The sequence below is a fragment of the Ammospiza caudacuta genome, chromosome Z (assembly GCF_027887145.1).
Source record: "Ammospiza caudacuta isolate bAmmCau1 chromosome Z, bAmmCau1.pri, whole genome shotgun sequence".
NCBI lineage: Eukaryota > Metazoa > Chordata > Aves > Passeriformes > Passerellidae > Ammospiza > Ammospiza caudacuta.
The window spans coordinates 76,281,664-76,309,276 of NC_080632.1; the positions used below are offsets into that span (position 1 = coordinate 76,281,664).

General features: G+C 33.9%; 1 protein-coding gene across 1 annotated transcript in view; it reads right to left on the reverse strand.

The window, feature by feature from the left end:
• The window catches only part of SPEF2 (sperm flagellar 2), a 124,593-nt gene that overhangs the window by 49,309 nt on the left and 47,671 nt on the right, over nucleotides 1-27,613 (reverse strand). Inside the window, exons 26-27 of the mRNA XM_058823982.1 lie at nucleotides 27,386-27,524; nucleotides 26,016-26,257 (exon numbers count right to left, since the gene is read on the reverse strand). Of these exons, the coding sequence (XP_058679965.1) occupies nucleotides 26,016-26,257; nucleotides 27,386-27,524 (381 nt within the window). The remainder of the gene's footprint in view (nucleotides 1-26,015; nucleotides 26,258-27,385; nucleotides 27,525-27,613) is intronic.

Consider the following 27,613-nt stretch of genomic DNA (forward strand, 5'->3'; position numbering starts at 1 on the left):
TGCAGATAGCATTCTCAGCTAAGGGTAAAGGTTTGTGGTTCTCTATGGGTTATATGACTTCAATGAGATTATTTGTATTCTTAAAGAGCATCATATGTTCAAATACTTTGCTGAATTAAAACAGGGAAAAGACCATTTAAATTGTGCAATTTTTATGAGGGTAATGATAAATGCAGAAAAAATATACTCAAGAATGAAGGAGCAGTCTTCAGATACAAGCTACTAAATCGGTGTACAGTGCCAAAATTTTGCTAATATCTTGGGCAGCTGACAGACTAAAAATTAGACCCTGTACTGAGTTGAGATAATCACAGTTACCAGTTTCATATGTTTAGTCTTCAGAAAACTTTACACTGTAGATCAGAGGAATACCAGAGTACCACTGAAAACAGAGAATTTTTTATGCATCTCCATTTTCAAATCCAGGGGAATTATTTACAAAGAGTATTCTGAAATGCACGTCACACAGATCCATGACAAAATAGTTCCTATCAACTTAGAGTCAGCCATCAGACTGATGGCTGTCAGACACAAGAGAATGGAGCAATTGGATAAAACTGCATTTAAACACAAAGATCCTATTATACAGGAAAACCAGTAAGACTCAGACTTCACAGAGAAAAATAAACACCCACTTAAGCTGTAAGGAGAGCATTTGACCAAGACTCTGTTTAATCTGCCAGAGAAGTCAACATTCTCTGGGTGTCATGGTATGCCATAGATATCTTTAGACAAGCACCTATCACACATCAAAATTTGCAGCATGTCTGGAGTATGTGGTGCCCTTGAATACAATGTGTCAATAAAAAAAGGACAGAAGGCAGGTCTTTAGCAAGTCATAGAGTTGAGATGTACTGCAATGTTAGAAATAGAAAGGTTCAGTGGCAAAGATTCATCATCTCCACTGTCAACAAACACTCCATTTTTATGAACATGATGCCCAGTTTATCCTGGTCTTGGAGAAAAGAGTTGTCATTTATTTTATTAACTAGAAATTACAGCATGCTTTAAAAGATTAATTCACTACAGCATTTAACTCATTAAAATGAATTAATGAATAAACTATGCATATAACAAAAGCTGTATAGATACCTTAGTATGTTTAGAAGAATTGGACATATTCTTTGAACAAATCTTAATGACAACACTACCATCTCTATTTAACTTCAGAAATTGGTTTTATTTAGAAATAATCATCAGACTATATAAGATGAGCGAACCATAAGTTTCCCTTTTTGTGGTTTTGTTGTTTTTATTTTTTTTTGGTTTTTTGTTTTTTTGTTTTTTTAATTTTAAAGTAACAGAAAATAGAAAATGTGTAGCTGGAATGGGATTTTGCTCTTGCAACAATAAACAAAAAAACTTTTCTCATGGAAGAGAGGACTGGACCTGTAAGACACATTTCTTACAAATTTTGAGAAAAAATATTCCTTAATGTTCATAAACAGTAATTTTTCATACATTTATGTCTTCACATGTGTTTTGCTCCCCATCAGTTGATTGTGCTTCTTTGGATCTTTGGAGAAAGACTTTTATATCCTATGAAAAGGAAAAAAGGTATATTAAAAGTAATTTCATGTTGCAGCCTGGAAACTGCAGTAATAAGACCTTAAACTTGCAGTAATAACACCTGTCTATCCTCGGGGTGAGCTTTCCACTGACTAGATTATGGTGATAATCTAACTTCAGTGGAGGCAAATTACAGATTCCCACATCACAGACAATGTCTTCCAGTAGGGCACTGGAACTCATTCAGCTGAGGTGCTATAATATCACTGAGATGATGTTTTAATGTTATCCATGGGACTTAATTTCCTTTGGTGTTTTACAAAACGACACTATGTTAAAAAGCAACTCTGTTTTTAAACAGAGATCTTAAACATCAGCTTAATATTATTGGTAAAGAGAGGTATCAAGACTGTTGTTTAAACCAGTAAGTGTTATTCAGAACATACAAAGACAAATTCTACAATTAAGTGGGTTTTTTTAGTATGCCATATTTCAGACTGAACTTTAACAATAATTCCAGAGAATGGATACTAAAAATAAGTAACTAATACTTTGAATAATATATACCCTCAGTAGGTTAATTTTTTGCTTAGTTCTTTATAACACATTGTCTGATTTGGTAATTTTCAATAATTTTGTATTAGCAGAATCTTCTCCATTTCCCATTTCAGCAATACTGTCCATTGTAGGATGTGTAAGTAGGATGAACAAGGAATTTCTGTTTTAAAATAATAACATGCTGAACATTCAATACAAAGATAAATATTTAACTGTCTAGCATCTCCTGATACTGTCAGAATAAATATTTTATCCTTTTAGGAAATTATTCTCCATTTTTAGGAGAATAATCAACAGTCAGATTTTTTATTTATATGTAGTATTTTATAGACATGTAGTGCAATATATATTTTGTGCATATTTTGAAGATACAACCTTTTCTCAAAAGCAGAAACTGCCTGTATATAGTGATGCCTCACAAACTTGTAACATACCAGAAGCATTCCAGTGAATAGAGAACTATGCTAAAAGGAAGTATTACCAGTCCTTGGTTTTAGAGGGTTGCTCTAAAATTTATCTTTGATTCTAGGAAACACTTCACTACAAGGAGGCATTTTCCAGCAAACTGAGTCAGAAAAAGTAGCTTCAATCCTGGTTAGATAAAAATAAATGTAGTACTAAATGCTGTCAAAAAATTGGAGCTAGAATGCTCCAACAGTTTTACTATGTTCGTCTTCAAAGAAGGAAACTTTTTTTTCTTTAAGATGCAGGCGTATTATTTATATTTCTTTAATATAAGAAACAACACCTTTTATGTACATTAAATTTTCTAAGATTATTTAGGGATGGGATACATCATCAAGAGAAGCATAACATAGGTCTCTTTTTTCAATGAGGTACTTAGACACTGAGTTAGATTTTCCTTTTCTTGCACACTGGGACATTTAAAACACCACATGAAAAAAGCTTCTCAAGTTTCATAAGTATTACAGTTACAGCTTATGACTAAACAGTGATTCAGCAGTACTTTTTTCTTCTCAAAACCTTGATATATGGTCCTGTTCATAAGATGTATTTAATATAATCTGTATGAACTCTGCCTATGCCAAGGAGCTCTTTTACTTTGTGAAATGATACATGGAGTTATGAATGTTTGTTGTGTAATATTAAATGGCTGCTGTGGCTATAAACAGGTTTTGTAATATTTCTTCAATGTACTAATAAACTTTTTTTCAAAAAGCAGTGTTAACTATAGATTAATAGAAATTCCACTTCAGTGGAACTCCTATCTGAAAGAATATCTGGATTATGTTGCTGAAATGATTAGCAGAATGAACAACATTAACAGCAGTAACCATATGACAAACAATTTAGATGGAACAAGCATAATGCAAGAGCCTGCTAAATGTATTCAAAACATAAACACATAGAAATATGATGTGATAGCCCTATCTTCAAAAACAGAGCTTTTTTAAAAAGGGCTATTCAGGATTTGAAAGCAGAATAAGAAATACAATGCAATTTATCTAATTCATAATATTTTTGATATTAATAAACTGAATGCTAATTATCAAACTACCTTATCTTCACTAATTATAAGAATGTAGTTTACTCAAAGTAATAAATACTGCATTTAGCATTAAGAATTATAGAAGTAGAATATATCCCAGACCCTTTCTTTAAATTTATCACAATCAAAATTCAGAATTACTAAAATATGTGGTTGCTTCTGTATTGCCATATCTGTGACAGTCTCAGGACAGATGGTAAAATTTGTAACAATAAATAATGAGGTCTAAAGAAAACCCCTTAACTGACCAAATTGAGTAGATGAACACATGCCGTGCAAAAAGCAGATTGCTTGCCCATTTGAATCAGCTGGTCTAATAAAAATCTTCTCTCATTTATTATTAAATTTATTTAAAGAAAATTTAATTGAGTGTGTAATGAAGTTCCTTCTATTCTCATGGAATAAATTTTATCTGATAAGTGAAAAAAATGCGTTGATAATGGCAAACTTGAAAGTTCCAGTTAGGACCAGAAAACCCTGTAATCAGATCAGAAAAGACAAGATGAAAAAGTAATAGAATTTCTGGGCATGTTAATTTGTAGACATTTGTACTAAGGCTGATAGAAAGGTCAATATCCTGTAGGATGCTGCCAGCCCACCAGCAGAGAAAACAAAATCCCTGCAAAAGACAATACATTTCACATGGAAAAATTTTTTTTTTGAGATATGACAGACAATAATGGTTGAAATTGAACAGGTCATCAAGATCCAAAAGAATCATCAGGTATTCTAACTTAAATTTGAAAAAATGTAAGCTAGATTTTCCCTTTATAGTTTTCAGCAAAACATTTTACTTTCTGCTGTTCATGACTGCATTAGTACAAACATTTTAACTTTTAGAAACCACACCCTGACTTGCTATATTTATCTTGTACAAGATCTCAAAATAACAGCACTGTGGTTGACTTTCATTTTTATAGACATCTCTGAGGAAAATTTCTGCAAAAATAATTGATGCTAAAAATACTGTCTTGGAAAGAAAAAAGTTCACCTGTTCCTCAAATAGGGAACCGATACAGGAAAAATCTTCCTGGAGTCTGTATGTAATAGACCAGAATTGCAACATACTTAAAACAGTGGCCCCTGGGTCTCTATGCCTGTTTGCTGGTGAATATAAAACTTTTTTGGTAAACCTGAGTGTTGATTTCATGCATAAAACAAAAGTCTGTATTTAGCAGTACAGTCAAGGAATGAAATAGTTTGGGTTTAGGTACAGAAACCAAAGAGTACTATATTTGAGATACAGTATAAGTCTTTTCAAGAGGAAATTTTAAGTACTACAAATGATAACTGAAGCTCTGCATCACCTAACTGTTGAGTCAGGAGATACAAGAATCAGCAGGACCTGCCAAATAAATGGAAAAATGTCTAATTTAAATGGAGTGATACCAATATATAAACAAGACATGGGGCTAGAATATGTCACTGAAACCCTCAGTTACTACCAAGATTCATATGCACTATCCTGCAGCTTTTCTCATAGACTGACAATTTTTATACCTGAATTGCCCTGAATATATCCCATATATCTACCAGCCAGAAATAACACAGGTAATTGATGGTAGCTAATACAATTCAAACATGCTCTCCAATCTACTCTTTAAACTATGTAACAAAGTACCCCCTAAAAATGGTAAAGGAAAATCAGAAATTTTAATAGAGAATAAATATTGCGCATTTGATTTTCAGATATTAGCCAATGTGAAAATGTTTTAACCAAGAGTCTCTGTAAATTGCCTAGCATATAGATATGGCTTTAACTCAGTTTACGCCCTTGTTAAGTTTTACTTTAGGTTTCATTGCATTTGGTCTTCATGAAGAAGCTGCATTATATTAAATTCTACAAAGTCAGTGAGTGTTTGTGTAAACAACAGTTCTTGAGGTGGAGCACATCTAGAGAGCTGGTTTAAAAAATGCTTTGGTCTACAAGAAATTCAGTGAGGTTGGAAAAACAAATCAAATTAGAAAATGCAGTATTCAATTAAATAAAAAGAATAGTCAGGAAGAAAGAATGGGGAAAAGAAGGGAGGAATGACCTAACATTGCATGGCATCTGTCCTCCCAAATAGGCTGAGACATCAACATAGGAAGGACGGACACACATGGATAGTTATAATCTTCAATTTTATTGTCTTGTCTTTGTCTTACATTTTCTATCACTTTCTACACTAGTAAATGGATTTTTAACCCTCACTTTTACTGAATAAATATATTATTTTATTCTTATATTTTATCTTTTACTTACAATGATTATGAGTGATTCAATAAATGCTGGGCAATTCACATCCTACAAGTGAGGAATATAATTAAGAAATAGCAAGTTAATCCTAAGATATCGGGTATTTTATTCAGATTTACATTTTGTGGGACACTATGGGGGTGATCATCTAAAACTTGTGAAGATGTTTATTGACTGTTTATTGTCCCATTCAATGTGGGACATCCACAAGCAAGCATCCTCTCATCTTCTCATGCTGTTTTCTTACATCCTGTGTATTGAGTATTTTTGCCATAGTTTGATACCTTAAACAGGGTGATTCTCTGGCCAAAACTTGCCTTTTGTGCAACTCTTTTAATGCATGTTTAAACATAGGTGCAGGCAGCAGGGAAGCTCTAGACAACGGCAGGGAAGAACACTTGGACCTGTACTGCCTCTGCATGCCTTTTTCTGTTGCCTGGTTGGCCTGGGGTGGAACGGGATCTACCACATATATCTCCTACGGTGTCCTGCAGTATGATCCTGCAGGGAGGATAATACAACCAGACTCCTTTCTATGGATGAGGAGAAAAGCAAAGGCTCATCAGGCAGTTCCAAGCCAGCAAGACTTGCACAATAAACAGGTCTGAAGGCAGCCCAGTCTTTGATGGATGGAATTTTCACAGAAAACCAAAAACCTGATCTACTCTACAGCTGCTGGGCTGTATAGCTGCTCTACATTGCAAATTGGCAGTATCTACATAAATTACATGTACATTTCTGGGACAATGCAAATTTCAGCAAGTGTGCTTTACAAACCTCTTTGGTCCCAGACAGGAATACTTACAGGAAGTTTGTACTCTTGGCATGTGTCAATCAAATCTTCCATGAAAGGATGCTTCAAAAGGAGTTCAAATGCAATGGGTGTCAGGTCTTCAGCACCTAATTCTTGGTACACCTTGATGAAATACTTTAAGTAAAAATAATCTGTGGTCAATTTACTGTTAAAAAAAGAAAAAGAAAAAGAAAAAGAAAAAGAAAAAGAAAAAGAAAAAGAAAAAGAAAAAGAAAAAGAAAAAGAAAAAGAAAAAGAAAAAGAAAAAGAAAAAAAGAAAATGAAAAAGAAAAAAAAAATGGAAAAGCAAAGATCACAGCATATTTTTTTAACATATGATGCAAGCTACACAATCATTCATTAATCAATCTGCCTACCTTATCATAGCTGCCTGCCTTCTCCAGACAGCTAAATCTATTATAATCTTCATCTTTACTTCTTCCAGTATGAAACACTTTGAGTAGAGATGCCACTGAAATAATTTCTTCACCTGTGTAATTCAAGACTTCTTTTTCATCCTCAATTAAAGTCTTTTCATTTGACATTATGTTGGGGCTTGAAGAATCCTAAAAATTTAGGCACAGGTATCATACTTGGGGATAAACAGTCTGTCAGTAGAGGGTCTGTTTCAGTTAAACAACAATTAAGAACCAATGGATTACAATTCCAAACTTCAGTTCTTACAAAACAAAAGTCATCAACTCACACAAAATTGTCTACTGCACCATAGGATGGAGGAATAAATCCTGGCAGTCCAGAAATATCCATATTGTTGGCATTACCAGAAATTTAATAGACAGCTTTTTCCAGGAATGTGGCCAACATTGCACAGAAAAACTAGATTTCTCGGAGCAACAAAACATAAAAATATTTCATAGTTACAGACTACAATACCAAGAAATTTGTGTTTACTTAAGGAGTAAACTTGGTCATTCTGGATGTTCACATGAAAAACAGCCAGTATGAATTTTCTAGTCCAAATCTAGTCACTGCAAGAACACTGTTTTGGCCAGCAGTTAACCAGCTCTCCACAGAAATAGATATTTTCTAGTTTATGCAGAAAAATTAAGTTTATTTTAAGCAAGCAATCAGGTAATTTTAGAGTTAGTCAAAGAGAAAAAAACCCTCAAAACTAAACAAAAAAAAACCTGCTGTGGAGATTTTTGAACACAAAGATGAGAAAGGACCACACATATGTGAACAGTGCTTTGACTAGATTACGTCACAATGTAGACTAACCAGTAGCAACAGAAAATTGCATTTAATTGAACAAACTATTTCTTTCCTCATTAGGAGGGAGAGACTGCTGAGGTTCAGTCACACCTGTGCTAGTGCCTTGGGCCTTAATACATTTCATTTTGTGCACAGGAGAAGTAGAGTCATTTGCAGTCTTTTCAACACACAGTAACCAAGATTACAGAAATATCAGCACTGAAGGTTTTTTGTCTGTCTTTGCATTGCTTACACTGAGCTGTGAGACCTATACAACCAATAATAACATTCTTTAGACTTAAAATGAAATTTGTAAAAGAAGTCTCAAGAATATGTTAGTCTGAGCTTCTCTTAACAACATGAAGGCTTCAGATGTATTTCTGCAGGCAGATATCAATGAGATGATGTTACAATTACCAGCACAGAACAAGAAAAAGAGAAGAGGCAAATTAGGTGAAGTTCCATAAGTGGATATGTATGAACCAGCTACCTAAGGTATAAAATTTCTTAGAGATGAGCCAGATAGCCCTTTATATTCACTGATGAATGTTCTACTGATAATATTTACAAAATTTCCTGTACCTGCAGTGAGAATTGGGATACTTAGATCACATGTAAACAGCCACAGGGAAAGATTTAGGTTATTAATTTGATGCTGAAACCCCTTTGGATGTCTTCAGGACCCTGTGTATTTGATGGAGCTTGGCTCAAACCTGACACAATATTCCATTTTTGCCCTATTGTGTTTGTGGAATAACCTTCATGAAATACTGGCTCTACTAAAGTCTATAGAGAAAACTCCTTTACTTCAGTGGTATGGGATTTCTTTTGTTGCCTTCTGTCCATATTCAACATTATCACTTAAGTGCATAGGCATGGAACACAAGGCATAAGAAAAAATATTTTAAAAATGAAAATATTAAAAAAGAAAATATTAAAATGATGTTTTAAAATCAATCCACTGATTCTGTACGCCAGCCTAGACAACTATAAAGTCAAAGAGAATCCATACAGGCAAGATTCATTTAACATCTAATTTTTGGATATTCCTCAATTTCTGAAGGACTCTCCAAGGTGAATTAGGCACACAATCTGTCTGTTTAATACACTGTGAGACATACATCAGACAGAGCTCAGATTCACAGAGACAATGCCTTGAGTGAGAAAGCAGGCGTGAGGCCATGCTCAGGTTAGATGGGACATCTCTTTCTCCTCAGAGATCCAGTTAATTCTGAGCTGAAGGCAAACACTCCCCTTCACTTGTGACTCGCATCCCTAGGAAGTTGTTGACACAGAGATGATACTGCCAGTCTCTTACTTATATACTACCAAACTCCAGCCAAACAGATGAAACGAAGCAGAAAACGGCAAAGAAGAGAACAGGTTGTGTAGCTTTATATCCAATGAGATGACAGCTAGAACTTTCCACCAAAATATAGGAAATTAATATCTAATTGGGAGCATTCTGTGCTCGCCTTCATCCTATGAAATGTGGAAAGTCTTACTGTCTTATTGTCTCATTCAGTCACTCCAGTGTACAAAAACTCTGTTGTGCCAAACAAAACACAGGGAAGTATAGTAACTTCTGTCATTTAAATCACAAAACGCTATTTTGCAAATGTATATTATTACCCTGTGTAGTAAAGTGATGCCTTTTCTATGCTCTTTCTAGAGATCTCAATTTTACTTTAAGTTCTGGGCAATTGCTGGAGTCACTGTGGTTGCAACAGGGCAATGAATAATTTTATTATCTTGAGCAGCAACCTCTTTCCAAGATGCAGATAAATAATTTATGTCTCAAAAAATGACTTATACTTCAATAAATATAAGTATTCACTAATCAGTAACTGATGCATGCAGTGGACTAATTCCAGTTTTAAGACTTTAATAATAAAAACATACTACAGAAATACTAATAATATTCAAATGATGAGTTTCATTTGAATTAACAATGCATTCATCATGTCTGAAAAAGTAATTTTAAAATTATTTTCTATGAAACAAATTATTATTAAACTGTCTGGTTTACAGATAAACCTAAACACTTGGAAATAACATAACAAAAATGTGTCTGAATACCCCAAAGAAACGTAGTGAAAATAAAGTAAGACCAACAACAATAAAGTAAGTGGAAAATAAAGTAAGACCAGGTCTTACATCATGACATAACATTACTGTGAGTCATACTGCTGTTTAATTCCAAGGGACTGATGGCTGGTCAATTAAGCAAAATAATTACTTCCATTCATATGCACAAGGAGTAATCACCAGTAAGTATCTTAAACTTTCATTAATGGCAAGCAAATTTCCAAACTTTTGAAAGAATCCTTCTGAGTATTATTACCAATGCAATGTTCCTATTCAGTGAGACTACTTATAAGAACTGGAGTTACCCAGGATAAGCAAATATAGAGAAATCTGGGCAATTTATAAATTGAAAGTACTACTACTATTCTCTAGTATTTTTCTGTGATATTTTACCACACACGGAAGGGAAGCTTTCCTTTTTCTGTGAATATATGCTCCAGTAACAATGCTAAGTGCTCTGTATACACCTTCAACTGGATCAGAGTGGGAGGCGAAATAAAGCAGCATCTCAATATAGTCCAGCAGAGCAGGGTCTTTTTTGGTATCCGCAAATAAAAGGAAGAAAAACTATAAAAGGGCAAAAATAAGCAAATTAATTTCTGTAAGTGGATTTAAATGAAATACAAATCAAGGACTGTAGAGAAAAGCATGAAATACAGTAATAATACAGTACTGCTAATAAGAGCTACTATACTTAAGAGCATGTTGAGACTGTGCAAATCAAGGCTGTGATAAATCATAAATGTGTGTTAAGTAATTCAAGGAAATAGAAATTGAGTTTCGCAGAAAAGATAGAAATTAATACAACCTTGTATCATGACAAATATGTTCAAAGCATTTTTTATATTCAGATTATTATTAGCCCTCTCTTTCATGGAAAAATCTACGTGCTCAGATGCAGTGATCATTTGCCTCCCATTCTTTACAAAGCTGGTTGCTGTGTAGCAAAATTAATGTCATTCAAAAAAGAATAGGAGTAATTAAGTCTTTCTGAGCAGACTATGATTTAGAATGCTCAGGGCTGACTCTTAGATTCCTCTCTACATTATTGTGAAGCACCACTTGACCTGAAAAAAAAATAAAAAAAAATGCAGCACTTATTGAAAAAAAGAGACCCAAAAAATTCTAAAATGAGACCTATCATGTTTGAATAGTGATTTTTTTCAAAATATCTATGTTTTCAGTTACCTCTGTGAGGTGTTTTAGCCTTTCTGAAGACTCAGGTTCTTCACAACTTTCTGTTATGCTTAGATCTTCGTTTCCATTAAACCATAAGCCCACCTGATTTAATAAATAAATAAATAAGTTTGTTTATTTTCACACACTGAAATAAGGTAGTCTTTATACTCTAGCTGTTCAACACACAGGTTACTAAGAGCCTAATTTCTGGACTTAATCAAACTGAATTTCTTATTCATATACAACGACGACAATAATTATAATTTGTTGTTTGTATGTTGTAACAGATATTTGAGAAGTTACTGAAAATCAAATAGGATAGAAGTGAATGTATGCTTTTGAAAAAAGTGAAAATTAACTAAGTAGTTGTAAATCTATGCTGCTGAAGAAGCATAATATGATATGGAGTTTCTATGCATACTCTGATTTCTTCCTTTGAGGATATCCTTCGCTAATCCCTACAGCTTTTGTCCAGACTTTACTTTTAAAAGAAAATGTCCATACAATTCAGTGTGATGAAGGATGGAGCCGCGGCTCTCCCCATGCTTGCCTGCTCCCAACAAGATGCAATGGGTGTCAGAGAGACAGAGCTACAACTGTAAATTAAAAGTGCTCAGAACCAATTCTGTAGTACTAGACTCTAGACATAGGAAGGATCAGCTAGATCTGGATAGGTATGAACAAACTTCCAACAGAAAAATTCACCTGTGTGAAACCACACCAGGCTGTACAAACAACATCACAGCAGGGACAACCCACCACCATTACCTGGAGATGGGCCCCAGCACTGTGTAGTTTACCAGTGTAGGTGCAAAGAGGGAGGACAGGTGAAGCAGCTCAAATTCCCAGTGGAAGGTTATTCAAACCAGCTGTTTACTGCATATTTACTACCTTGTAATACTGAAGTGATTAAATTAAGTGCTTGGTTAATATTATACTTGAAATAGGATCGTATGATAAAAATGTACATTCTCAGTCTGCATGTCTTGTAACTGCTAGCTTATTTGCAAACTCTTCAGCAAAACTTACAACAATAGAAAAAATAAATGCATATAGACTTGTATTTTTTGTGGGTTTCCTGGCCTTGCAGAATTTGTTTCTTAGAAAGTCTGTGGTGGGAAGGGATTGGCAGGTGCTCCTGGAAGTTTTAAATTAATTAAAGTCTGAAAACTACAGGCCTCTGGACTAACACAGCCTTTATTTAGTCTTTTTTAAAAACTAATGCTAGGTGAGTGGAGAACAAATTACAATAAAGTTTCTATGAAATTTGTTCAGAAGTGTTGGAAAATTATATTTAATATCAAACAAAACCAGAAACTGGCAAAACTGGAATATCTACACACATCTATATGTGTATATATATGATACTTACAGCTAGTATAGCCAAGAGAGTGAACCAGCAGTAAAATGAAAAGTAAAAGTAAGTGAAAATTAGCAGAATTTTGCTAAAGAAACAAAAATGTATTCATAATACTCTTTCTGAAAAACCTTGCTGAACTATGTCATAATTCAAACAGAAGTTGTCTTCAGAAAAATGATCAAAGAATTTTATGATTTTCCATGCATTCAAGGCTTGAAGAATGATCTTGAGAAAATTAATTATTGGAAAAAATCTAGAAACATTTAATTAAAATGCAGCTGATGAGATGAAACTGAAATCCTTACTTTTGCTTGGAGCAAATTATCTTATTCAGTGTCAAGTAAGTTAATAGTCATCAAAGCGCACACAGAATGGTTTCTTTAAAACAGAAAGGATTTTCACTTGAGATTAATTTATGGTAAAAGTAGGAAAATCAAGTTTAAAGTATGTTTAATTAGCCTGATTTGTGGAACTATGGACAAGATACATATTAGGCCATCAAGTTCCTGAAAACACTTTTCAATACAAAGCTCCCTCAGACAAAAAGCATTTAAAATTCAGACTGAGTTTCTCAAGGCGAGTAAGCCAAACAACATATCATTCAATTCAGGGAGTTTAACAAAATAAATTTTGATTGAAAAATTAAAAGGCTGATAACCTGTAAATAGTGTTCCTGTGTAACGAAGCCTGATCCAGTGACATCAAGAGACTTGAAGCCATGCAGTGTTTGGAGGAGCTGCGTCACAGACGGCACTGGCCAAGGCTGCGCTGCTGCCAGCAAGAATCTGCGCCAGTCAGTGAGATGTGAGTTCACCGTGAATTCACACGCCAGTTTTTCTAACTACAAAACCAAAACAGCAAATATTGTCAAATGTGTACATAAACAGTCTTTCGATATCCTATGTATCCTTAGGTACTTCCTGGACAGGATGAACAAGGTTCTGCAGTGAGTTTTAACAAAACAAAATAGGCCACAGGCCACTGTGTGCTGACTGCCATGTGCAGTGGATATTGCTCTAAATAAACACTCTGAGTGCCCAAATAGGCATTTATTTGGGCTTGAGAATTTCCTTTATTAAGTAAGCTCATGCTTCCACGATAAATTTTAAAGTTTCATTTAAAACTGGTCCTTTTAAGGAAAGAAAATTCTATTATTTAAATAAAGGTAAGATTTATTAACATTAAAAGTTCTCAAAGAATACAGAACATGGGATACATGCCCATTTGGTCTATTAATAGAGAATATTTGACTCATAGCTTTCTTTGGATAATTGATTTCCTGTGCTGAGATTAGGTTTTATACATTTAAGATGACAGATGTGCTTAGTTTTCACTTAAATTACTGCAACTATACCACTTTAACATTAAAATGTTTTACTCATGCACTTCATCTGTGTAAAGAATATATTAGTAAGTGATGAAATCATGTGAAATCCAATTAAAATCTTAATGTGAATCATGGTTTGTTGTGAGAAATAGTTACTAAAATATGCTAACACAAGTAAATATTTTCAGTCTGCAGGTTTACCTACATCTGATTGAATCTGAAAGAGAAATTAATTCAGTATGGAGCATTTGAAAGTTTTCATGTTTCCTAATCAGAAAACCTTGGATGGTGTCTTAAGAATTGATATAACTTGCAAATTGTAAATAAATAAAGTGCTGACAAAATGTCTGGCACTGTGACTTCCACAATCCTTCCCTAGTGAAACAGAAGAATTTTAAAGAAAAACTGATAATATCCTATAATATTATTATCTTCATTTTAAGGACAATGCTTCATACTAAGGACAATGCTGCATCTTCTGCACAAACCAATATCCCAGTCGAAGAGAATATAGGAGTTCACTTACATCTGCAAATGTTAAGTTCTTCCATGCATCAGGGTAGCAATTTATTCCAAGATTCAAATTAACCAAGCCACTAACAGTTTCAATAAATACTTTCTTTAGTACAAAACCTGATAAAAATCAATATAGAAATATGTTTAGACTTTAAATAAACCTCTTCTGTTAAAAAATTTAACGGCAATATGAGAAAGTTACTTACTTTCCTATTATGCACTATTGATAATGCTAATATTTTTCAAACCAAACACAAAATCTCCTTATTTAAAATTAATCATATGTGACCCATCTAATAGCAAAACTTATAATATTTCACTGCACTGCAATTCTTCTGGTACATGTCCTGATCTGCATTAAGATCACTAATCTATCCTCGTATGGTCTGCACTGACAGTTAATGAGCATTCACAGACACCAATCTCTCAGAGTTATGTGTACTGAATACCTACCAACATTTTCTTCCACTTTGCTTTATTTTAATCAATCATAAATCCATCTTCCCTCTCTAAAGCAAACGTAAACTAGAGGATAGGGTAGAAAACATGCACTGTTGTCTGTTGAATTCTGAAACAAAATTCAACTGTTTGAAAATCTTCTCCGAATTCACATGTGGGAGTTAGAAATAGCTCTGTTAATTTTATTTTTAAAGCAATCCTAAGAAAAAAATCAGTTAAGTGCAGCAGGAGTAGATTTTTTAAAGCAGGAATAGATTTGCTCATGAGCAAACAGAAAATTCAAATTTTGTGCTTCATGGAATCAAAGCACAAAATAATGTAAAAAAAAAATTAAAAACAGAAATGAATCTCTTATTTCAGAAACTGACTTTGCTGGGTCACTGAGAGTTCACTGCAAAACCTCTGCAGTAACAACAAAAAATGTAAAATAAGTTTGAAGCTATTTAAATTTTGAGAGACAAAGCCTATTTGGTCAGGTTGTGATCAATTCCATGGCATCAAAACAGGACTTTTCAGATTACCTTTAAAAGCAAACACAATCAGTGAAATGCTGGGAAGACTTAATTATTTTTTTCCTTTTTCCAGTCAAACTTCTTGTCCATTTGAAAAGGCAAAGCTGTGCACATTCTATGGCTAAGACACTTTGTTTGAAGTGAAACAGTGAAGCGTAATTAAATTTTATGAAAAAGATATGTGATAGGAATATAAATAACCTGCTTGAGTATTAATTTCATTGTGTCATTATTCAAAATCAAGTTGCCAATTTGAATGAATAGTCTGCACCTCTGTAGACCTGTTTATCTCCAATCAGGAAAACTAGGATTAATGCCCTCAGCACATCTTAATACAGCAGAGAAATCCTACATGTATATAAACTTGGAGAGAAGACAAAAATAGATTTGGGTCTGTTGGGACAGAAAGAAGGAAGGGAGAAACCCCTGGACTTGAAGCCTTCATATCCTCCCCCAAATTTCAGCATGAAAGCAAAAGCTGGGGAAAAAATAGTCAGACTGGTAACAGTGTTCTGATGTCTTGAAAGCTTTTGAGTTATGTGCATTGAGAAAGAACATCTTCTATAAAGATGTTTTTAGAAGAACAGCATATCATGTGCTGTTTCCTGAAGCACCTTGGATTGCTTATATAATCAATTTAGGGTAAACAGAAATTTGTTTTTTTCATTAAAAATTCAATCCTCAGGAATCAGATTATTTTCATATAGCACAATGAAGCCTGCATCACTGGACCATCATTACTGGGACACTTCCTCTAAGATTCCATAAGCCAGGTAACATTTTAGTGATTCACAAGGAAAACAGGCTATGGTGCATGAAGAAGCCAGTGAACAACAAAAAACATCAGGGAAAATTTTTACATCTTCTTTGCACTACCAGTGCTTTATCATAAAGAGCCCAGTGAATAATTTTTGCAAAACATTTCCCTTTCCATTTGATCACTGGCTTTCTGTCACACTATCTTATGTTTTAAACTGTTCAATTCCCACCATGATCTCCCTACATGAAAATAAAAGATGTAGTTCCTGTATGTCTTATGATTTTCTGACTTCCTGAAAAGAAATTTAATTTTTATTTTCTTCACAGAATTCTAAAAGGATACTAATATCCTAATATCACTTTTTTGCAGCTACATGACTTCAGAAACATACGCTGAAAGTATCTGAGGGACATAGAATTTCAAGAACTTGCATCAAAACTAATGTCTGAGATGGGATTAAAGGATTGCAATCTAAATCACAATTTACATAAACTATGTAATTGTTTATATTAACTATAGAATTCCTGATGTGCTGTAGGGCTATTTCTTTTACTTTACTACCTCCTCCTGAAACATCTGATGAGGGATAATTCCTAAGTTATAGTAGTTCCAAATGGACCAACTTAATTCCTCCTACTGATATATGTAGGAGAAAGGAGGGAGTCTCAGAAGGAAATCCCACATAAACATGAGGGATGAAATATGTTCATCACTGTGTTTTTAGGATCTTTGTTTAGACTTAGTGGATTTGGGTATATATTACAGAGAACAGAACTGGTTTTGAGTATCTGATTACAATACCAGACAATAGGTGATTCATCATTTAATCTCAAGGGCTATCAGTGCTCCATAATAATGGAGAGATGCTGAGAGTGGGCAGCAACACAGATGGTACCCAGAAAAGAATACTGGTGTCTGCAAATGGTACACTGCAAGCAGTGAAAGAAAATAATGTCCCCTAGGAAGGAAAAAGGAAGACAATTCCCAGAACTGGCTTTTTCCACTTAGAAAGACTCATTTCAAAACAGGTATGCTCTTTACAAAATCCTTTTATAAGTACAAAATAAAAGAAACCAAACCTAATAAGTTTCAGTTGAATAATGTAGGAGACTGAATAGAAAATTAAACATTTTTAATTAGAAGGAGCAGCAGGCATCTTGTAAAAAGAATCAGTATTCATGTAGATTTTGAAAACCTGGAGAGATGATCAGGGTCAGTAGGTTTCACCAGAAACAGATCAAAGTACTTTCTGGAAATGGACTGCACAAATTGACGCATTTATTGCAATGTACATAAAACAATTCAGCAGCAGACTGCTAGCACATTGGAGAGCAAGATTAGAATTCAAAGTGAACTTTAAAAATTTGAGATAAACTCCAGAATAAAAGGACACTATCTAATAAAGATAAATGTCAAGTGCCCCACTGGGCTGACATAATGAACTGAATGAATGTCCCAAAGGGAATCTTACTGCTAAAGTAAAATTTCTACAGAAAAGTCTCTAAGAATTATAGCAGACTACAATAATATGAGAAAGTACATGGGAAGTAATTGGAAATAATCCTTTTTTTTTCCCAGATGTTAAGGCCTCTGCTATAATACAACTTCAGAAATTCTAGATCAAGAAGGATAAATGTAAACTAAAGACTGCCCAAAAGAAAGCAGCACAAATAATCACAGGCTTAGAATATAACTCCTGAGATGTGAGGTTGAAGGAATTCCACTAGTTTCATGGATGAAGAGTATGAGAAAAAATGCCCCTGCCCTGCATCGTGGAGGTGAGTTTAATGTTACAGATACAGAACCACCATTTTTTGGTTTTTCTTTCTTTCTTTTTTTTGTTTTCACCTGTTGGACATCCTTAGGACACATTTTCAAACTTTTTCTAATCTCAACATAGTTAGAAATCTCCATTTGAAAACTTTGAGGGAAAAGAACCCTCTTGGTATTATGCGATTTAAAAGAAAATTCTTGAATCCACAATTCTAATATATAACAAGCCACATATTTAATAAGGTAATCCATGAAATATATACCCTGTTGCTTATTAGGCAAAGTACATCTAAACATTTTTTTTTGACTGCAAAATCACAAGTTCAGATATTTTATACAATGCACAGTACTGATTTCTATTTCTGACACAGATTAACTCTACTGGAGCGGACCAATATGCTTTAATGAGGCATTTCTTCAAAACCTACTCAATTTCTGACACATTATTTATACCCAGAAGAAGCATGAACATCTATGCAAAACAGCAAAGAGACTGTACATACATATATGTGTGCATTTGTGTGATATAGCACAGCATAGCATACAGTACAGAGCAGAGCTGAGAGTACAGTAGGGTGTGGGGTATTGGTATTACTACATACATTTTAAATTGAAAGTAGAGTTATCTTGATTTAGCTCATGATTGATTCAAAGGTGAGCGGCCTCATATTAATTTCTCCCATATTACCTCTAGTAAATCTTCATTTGCTGTTGGAGGAACCAAGAAGGGTCTTTAATGATTTCATTTTAGCTATTTTCTGATATAAATCATTGCTATTTCCTTGATGGCAAAAATATATTCTGTTGGTATGCTTTACCTTTTGAAATTACAAAGTAGAAAGGCGCATTTAGAATATGTAGAATTATGAAAGTAAATATTCTCTAAACCATACTCATTCTCAGCTCCTAGACTAAAAAAATCAAGATACAGTAATCTTATGGCAACCCTTAAAAATATTCTTACAGGGAAATAAAAAGTAGTTCAAGCTGTGAAGCGTACTAATCACTTCCTGTCTGTAAGAGTACTTGTTATGGGACGACTAATTCATGCAATTAATAATCAGGAATGGGAAGATGGATCTGTTCTGCCTCTGTAGGGAAGTCTTCAGAAGGACATGCCTGAGAAAGGTCATGTTAAAGTTTATGTGGTTTGTCCATTCCATCAGGGTCTGTATAGGGAGAGCCAGATTTAGCAATAGCATGATATCTTCTAAAAATATTTTCTACTCTACCCAATGTTATGGAGTTCATGCTCTTCAACATCTGCTCAGCAGAAGCTGTATCTGGTGAAGCAGAACTGGCAGCTTCCATGCAGGTAGCCCAAGCATGAGCTTCACTACTCTGGTGTGTGTTTATAAATTCAAGTTTGAAGTCATCAGTGCCAGAACAAAAATTATGGATATTCTCCCCCAAATCCACATTATGTTTACGACATGGTACACAAAACATTATTCCTCTTTCTTCATCATATTTTAACCAGGAGTATTTTGTTAGCCATATTTTTGGAAACTGATGATTCCTCTTTGTTTTCTGACGTTCCAAATCTTTCTTCTCTTTCCCTCTGTCACCAACTTCTCTGTTGCTAGAAGAATTAGTCTTGCTTTTAAATTGCTTCAGTGCTTTTATGGCTATAATTTAAAAAGAAACAACTAAATATAAAATAATTTTTATTTGATAAAATATCAGCTGTATCTTTTATTTTTTAGTCCATTTTTATCTTGTTAATTTGGAACTAGAATGTGACTTGAAATGAACAGCCATGAAAGAGAACAAGGAAAGCAGATCTACTCTTAAATCAATTGAACGCTACGAAGGATTCTTGTAAGAAATGGTCAGTTTTGATTTTGACTATTAGAAGTTTGTCAGAGTATGCAACCCATGAAGTGCCGCAGCATCAATGCTATTTTTGAAACAGGGAAGAGCAAAGTTATGAAGAGGAATTCAGAATGGTCCTTTAGGCAAAACATCTCCAGAAAATACTGCTGAAGTCACTTACTATAAACTCATTATAATGTCCATTCATACCTGGCATTAGCAGAAATGTTAACTTGGAGTAAGTCTGTAAATACATAATCAAAAACCTGACACAGAATGCCTAAGATGCTTAATGTAGTAGCTGACATGATCTTCTTAAAATGTGTATGCCTGCAAATGATATTATTACTGCTTTCAGAACTGTATATGTGTTCTTAATGCTCTGAGATTGTTCTGAACTTTTCCCCAGTTGTTCTGAAGATAGTCAATCTTGTGTTTTGTAGGAGCAAATCCCATAGGCTGACATTTTAAAAATTATATTTCTAGATCCCATTTATCTCCTACTTTTGGCCAGCAATTTAGTGATTCTTTTAGTGTACCATTGCCATAATTATAGGTCTTCGAAAAGAAAGCAATAAATAAGCAAGAGAAAATGCATGCAGGATGGAAGCAATAAAGTGGGAAATCTATTTGTTCACTGGGAAATAACAAAAGTAACACCCTACAGATGACTTAAAATCTGACTCTCTCTCCTTACTGCGCTGTGTACGTCAAGAACCAAAATTAATGAGTACATAAAACTAATCACAGAGAGAAATGCTATTTCTAGTGCTTTAAAAGGTCTTGAGAAAAAGAGTTTTTGTATGCCACTCTTTTCTACTTTAAAAGAAGGAGGAAATTTTTATATATATATATATACTATATGATTTGTGGGAATGGATTGTTCCCATTGTTGAAAAAAGTGACAGTTTTTTCCATTCTACTCTAAGCATCCTGAAAGACCATAATATTAATATGAGAAGTAAGAAACATGCAGTTTAAATACATTTCCAATGTGAATGATTCTTGTAAAGAACCTAAAATCTGAGGTAGCAGCTGTGGACAGCAAAATGAACTGTCCCAGGAGGTTTTTCTGACATGTGCCCAGGTGCCATAAACAGAACTGCAAAGAAGAAGAGAAATATTCCTAACACACAGTAAAGATTAAAAAACTTAGGCAGACACAAAATCACAAGGTAAGGTGAAAAGAGGTGGAGGGTTGGAAAAATGGACCTGCAACTTGAGAAGTAAAAAGGGTATAAGGAACAAAAACATTTTAACACCTCTAGAGTGCCTCCTGCTTCTTTTTAGGCATAAGGAAACCTGTGGAAATGTGCTGTTGATTAGGGAAATAGGGATCAGAGTAGACCTGTGATCCACTATCAGGGATAATACTCCCTGTAAGATTGGCCTTCAGTGTTTCCAACATTTTTTTTAAATTGACATGGAGAAACTGGGAATATAGAAAAAGGTGGGATCTGTTGCAGTGATGCCATAGAAAGGAGGATACAAAAGGAAGCCAGCCTGTACTACATATGAAGCAATTTATGAAGCAACTTCTTCACATTAAGTTTGTTATCAAACGAAATCAAGAAGAAAACCAATGTTGGAAAAGCTACATTAGGTAGAATTATTTTTCATTAAAATATTCTTAAAAGGCAGTATCATTCCCTGATACACACAGTGACTGGCAAGCTTTCATATGTTTCAATAAACAGTGCAGAACTTCAAAAAAAGGCAAAAAAATTATTTAGTGAAGGTATTATGACCACTAGTGAAACTGAAAACAGAAAAGAAACCCAAAACTTTTAAAAAGGAGCATGATAAATGGCAACAGCTTAAGTTTACACTAGACCCTGTGAACCAGGACTGTGACATTTTAAATGGAACCTGTGACATTTAAAGAGCAATCACTATCCCTCGGTTATTAAGGCAGATATACAAAAGAGACTATTTCTTAATGATACCCCAGTCAGCAGAGTATTTTCTATAGGCACTGTATAAAAATATTTCCATAAAGTGATGAAGTAGTAAGTCTCTATTAAACATTCAGATTATACACTTACACAGGTAACAAAGTATTAAGAGATTGTAAACTTATACTAGAGATGAAAATTATGTTACCATTTATTCCCTCATCATCAAATTTTATCAAAACATTTGAACAGATTAATATTCCCTGCTATTTTCAATGAGAAAAATGTTTCCATAGCAGTTCCTGACTAAAGATTTGGATAATAATCCCTTGCAAATTATACACCAGACTCTGTAGAGTGAATGAGTGAAATAAACCCTGAAGGCTGAATTATATTCTTTTAACTTAAAGACTCTAAAAGATAGTAATATGGGATACTTCTACCCTTATGTGAAAAAGATAGGAGTCTCAAAAACATGATACTTTTCATCCAAGTTGACAGACTCATCACTCCCTACAGTCAATTTCACTTGTAAATATTTGCACAATTTTCATACTCACTAATTATTACTGGTGCTGCTATATGTCCAGTCTTTGCTAACTGGCAAGAATTGGGATTTTAAACTTAGAAGCACTGAGAATTAAGCTATTTTAGTTGCTGCAGAGATGTAGTGAGGGGTGAGAGATCCTCTGCCGTGCTGACTGAAATCTTCAAATTATATATATATACATATATATATTATATATTCAAATGCACAGAAACATATACAAACATGTTAAATATGTTCCACAAATTTCTGAAATTAAATACCATACATGACTTAGTAAGAGACATAACATATAAATTAAACTAGTGGTAGAATTACTAAGTTTTCACCTAAAAAGAGATACGTCCTCTGTTCACAAACTTAAAACTTTCATATTTTCAAGTCTCAAAAAACACATTGAAGTTAAATAGTCTTTAAAAGATGTAAGTTAGAGATGACGAAACTATTCCTATGCTCTCATATGGACTTCAGTCTCTATTTGCATCAAAGTCAGGCAATTACTATTCTTCAATTGTTTCTACAACAATAGTGCTTGGGGAAAGAAAGCATAATCTGTAGATATTATCCAAGGTCATCCTATAATCCTGACTAAAAAAAAAAATTACATTGAAAAGGTAACATTTCAGCTGAGCTACTGCACACTTTATTATAACTGTCTGCTCCAAATCTACCAATACAGTAAAACTCAATTCACAAGTTCACAATTTGAAAACACACAGCAATGCAATATGGCCATTGGTTGTCTCTTATGCTTACATCTTAGCAGACTATTTGATAGTTTTATAAAAAAGCATTTTAAACATTTTTGGTTATTGGATATAGAATTTTTTTAAACCAGACTGGTGTCTGTTCTATCTAATTATAGAATCACTTCCATAATTATACTGAAGGTTCATAAGGATCATGCCTATGAAAAAGAAAAAAAATTAAAATGCTCTTGTGTGATTCAGTCATAAGATAGAGAACAAATCTGGCATAGAATCTACTTTGATCTGTTTGTATTGCAAAACCATACCCAAATTGCATTCTCTGAAACAGCTTTAGAAGAAAACTGAGACATTCCATATGTGTGCTAATAAAATGACAAGAGATGTGGTTATAGAAGATCATAGTGCTCAAGGGAATCAAAGGGGATGAGATCTAATGAATATTTTAATTTTTTTGATAAGAAAAGCATGCATTCAAAAAGACTGTAAGAGAGAAAACAGAAAAATTGAATGTTATTAGCTCCATTTAAGAGTCGTCACAGCTGTTCCTATGAGAAAGCACTCTGAAGGTAATATATTAGAGCACTGTTAAAAACTTCATCAAAGAGTTAGTGAAACTAATTAGTGCAGATTCATATTGACTTTGGACAACAGTACTTGGGATAATAATAAAACAAGAAATAAACTTTTTTCTCAAATGAACGGCTGTCAGTAGGTAGGAAGGTCCAGCACAGGCTGTTTTTATGTCCGTTGGTGCTTAGAATGGAGAATAATTTGCTTCCATGGAGAGCCAAGTGTGCAGGACAGCACAAAGTTGTCTGTGAAGAATCGGTAGTTCTTTAAAATTTTAGATTCCTAGGAAACACAAAACTGTTTCATAAGAATTCTTCCATGAATATCAAACATTTTTTAAGTATACTGGCACTCCCACTTTTAGTTTTAATTTTGGCAATTTGTTAAATATATTTTGAAAACATTTCCTTTTGACAGGTACCAAATATCTTGTGACAAACCTGTTTACATGGTAATTTCTTCTAATATAATCCCCCCTCCTTTGTTGCTCTTTGTTTGCATTTCTAAGTAAAAATATGCTTCATGTAATCTCCATGATGCTTTAGAAAAGCCTAAAAATTCCAATTTTCAGAACAACTTCAGGAAATTTATTGTTCACTACTACTTATTCTAGTACAAGGAGATTGGTAGGTTTATTCTATTTAGACTTGTCAAATAGCCTGTGCTCTGTGTGCTTTTTTATGTGAATTTCCACTATGAATGCTGAGAGATATGCTGGGGTAGGTAAGAATAAGAAAAAATATGATGTTTGGCAGCAAATCTAGATCTGTTTGGAGGTTCTCCAAGGCAGGGGCTTGTTTGTTACTTTTTGGTATCTCCTTTAGAGATGCTGTTCAACAATTTCACTGCTGCTGTGCAGGGTGCTTTAGTGTTTTTCCCCCTTTCGTTCAGTGAGGGACTAACTACTGAGATGTGTATTTTCTCTTGAACATTCTATTGAAAAAGGGGAGACAGAAGCCTATGAAAAATTTTCCTGATGTTTTAGGAAAGAAAGGAGTCCATAATGAAGTGAAGTGATCACCTTAGGAAACCTAGGATGTGATTTATGCAGTCTTAAAATAAGAGACGGGAGGAAGTATTTTAAAGATGACTTGCATAGCTTGTGCCTTCCATCCTAATTCAGCTATCCAAAAAAGGTAATAGTCACCAGAAGAAGATAATTACATCAGGTATGGGACCTTATTTTGAACAATAATTCTTTCCCATTGCCTCAGAGAACAAGCAACAGCATTCTTTGACAGCCTCTTGACTGCTAAGGCAAAAAATTCCCTTTTTCAGATAGTCACGCAAGTAATGTTGGGTGATTTTAGGGAATATAATACAATCAAAAGGGAAATACTGTAGAATGATAAAGACTTCAATTGGTTTTTTGCTAATTATTATAAATTTACAAAGAAAATAGTTGCTCTGTCCTAAATATGTCAAGAATATTAAAGTTTGCAATAGACAATTTTTTTTGTTTTAAGTATCTTAATCATGAATGATCTAAAACAAAAAAAAAACCTTTTAAGTGAAAATGCCAATTAAACTGGTATCTGTGTTTCACTTCTATAGCACTGTAAATGATTACAAACATATAGATTTTTAGTTTCATGTTGTATTATATATGCATTACTATCTGCAGAAGAGGTCTCTACAGGAGATTTTGAAATGCTTACACACACATTCCTACACTAGAGGTAAGATGAATATGCCTCTCTCTACAGGAAAACTGTAAAGATCTTTCTCCCTAAAGTGGTTTTATATGCAAAAAAGAGAGCAGAAATTGGAATTGCTCTATAAATATACATGAAAAGAATTTCCCAATAAAGAATTAAACTCGACTTCATTGTGCCTTTGTGGCCTTATTACACTGGAAGAGTTAGATCTTGAATTGTAAGCACTTGTTTACACATTGTATTTCACAGTCTTAGTGGCAATAATACTAACATTATAATTTTAATATGGAACACTGATAATAAAACACTCTGCAAATACACATGTAACTACTTCCCATCTCAGTTTAAAACTGCCTTACCTAAGTAACTTTGTAACATTTATACAGTCCCAAAAATTATTGCAAGTTTTTTAGGCTTCCTAAGACTTAAGCTCCCATAATTAGGGGGTAGACATACAAAAAATGCATGTTTAAAAATGCATGCTAAAAAAAAAATTCCATGTCTGAGCTAATGCTTGCAAACCACCCAGACAACAGGCACACATTGATTTGAAGAACATAATGGTTAATATTTATAATAGACTCTATATAATAGTTCTATGAAAATACTGATAATTTAAAAATTGTGTTTTAAAATAATATAGCCTGAGTTCACTGAGCTCTCAATTAGTAAAAAAAAATAAAACTTGCATATTTAAGTAAAGCAAGCATGATATACACTGTACTGAAAACCTATTACTGAGACACCTGTTAGAGGAATACTAAACATGTAGTCTTGACAATAAAAACCCCTAGGAAAGCCATTAAAAGCTTTCAACTGGTCTGTTATTTCACATTTTCAATATCCCCTCACTATGACTTTGCTTTTTTATGCAGCAGGATCTTTAACTGTAGTACAATCTTTAACAATATAGATAACTAATGTTATGTTTAGCAATACAGACAACTGACTAAGCTCCCAATTACTCTAGATTTTAAGTAGATAATCAACAGTCCTTTGGGAGTTAAAAGGAAAAAATTTCTTACCTTTAGGTGCCAGCTGCAGAAACTGTGTATGAAGTGTAGTAAGCTGCGAAATAGTTAGAGTACTGCTTTCAGAGGTTTCTATGCGTTGAAATTCTGGTGGAGGATCAGGGTCAGGAATAGGGTCAGGAACCATTTTTACATCACCATTGATGAAGAAATCTGTTCCTTCTAAAGTCATTTCATATAAGATTTTGCTAGCACTCTCAATATGATGTCGTGCAACCTCTACCAGTCTTTCAACACTGAAAACATAAATGAAGACACTCATGAGTATAATACACAGTGTTAACAACATGGCTTTGAATTTTAATATGCTTATGATTTTAAAGTTTTCCTAAAGTAAGAATTTCAAACCCTCTGTGTGGATTCTGTAACTACCAAAATCATTATGAAGTCTACTCTTCCTGTGGCTGCAAGAAGTCCTTTGACTGCAGCCAGAAATTTATACAAAGTCAGATCTAAGACACAGAAGAGACCTGGTGGAAAAATACGAAAGCACTTCCTAGGCTGGCATACTGGAGAGGCACAATCTCCTCCTTCGAGTGCAATGAGTACAATTTATACAGGGACAGACATCAGCTGATGTCTTTGCAGATTTGGCTTGGAGTGTCAGGTCAAAGGATATGATATTCCTTAAATACTGTGTCTTTGTTAGCACATCAGGAGAGCAAATAAAACTGGCTGGAAGGAAGCAGCTTTGCCTCTGAGCTATTGCCTGTTAAAGCCTTCACATCTTCCATTTATGCCTCTCTTCTTGGTCATGCCCTGACATGGATCAAGCAGCACTGTCCCAGCTATATTCAAAAGTTAGTAGAGGCCAGAAATACTTTGTAAAAGGCAAAGCCACTCCTTTCCTTTAGAGAGGAAAAGCCATTTAATAATACAGACATTGGTCATTCTATGTCAGATAGTCTAAAGTGCTATAGTGATCCCAAGTACATTTTATTTACTAGGACAGAAAAAAACTGTGAAGGAGAACTTTTTTTAATGGTCCTTGAAATAATTTTGAGAAATGTAATACGTGGTGATAAGAACAAAAGATGGAGCTTTCCAGTGTGTGTAAAAAACAGGAAAGAAGCTACTGAAATGATACAGAGCTTTCTAATGAATGGAATAACTGATTGTCTGCTCAGCAATCTGCTAAACCTGTAGTCAAGAAAAATAGCATACCATGATAATTACCTTTACAGCTACAAGCAGAACCTTTTAATCAGCCAAGAAATGAGTTAGTAGCAGTCAGGTTTCTAAGATACCACTACATGAAATTATTATTTTCTACATTTTTTCTAAATTACTTCTCTATTTACTACCTTAATCTAGGTTAAAAAAAAGACCCCAAAAAAATCCTGCTTAAAATTTATACATGTTACCTTGATCTTTCCTCCAAGAAGGTGGATCCAAGCCACTTTTCCATATCTTTATAAGCCTCTTCTGCTTTAAACTTTAGATCCTCAAGAAATGCTAAAGCTTTTTCTTTTACAAGTTCTAGCCGAGATTTTGTGGCTGCCTCTGTTTAAATGGTAAAATCATAATGAATAATATTTATAAAATGTGAGGAATGTTCTCCATCTAAGCACCTAAAGTTCAGCATATTTAAC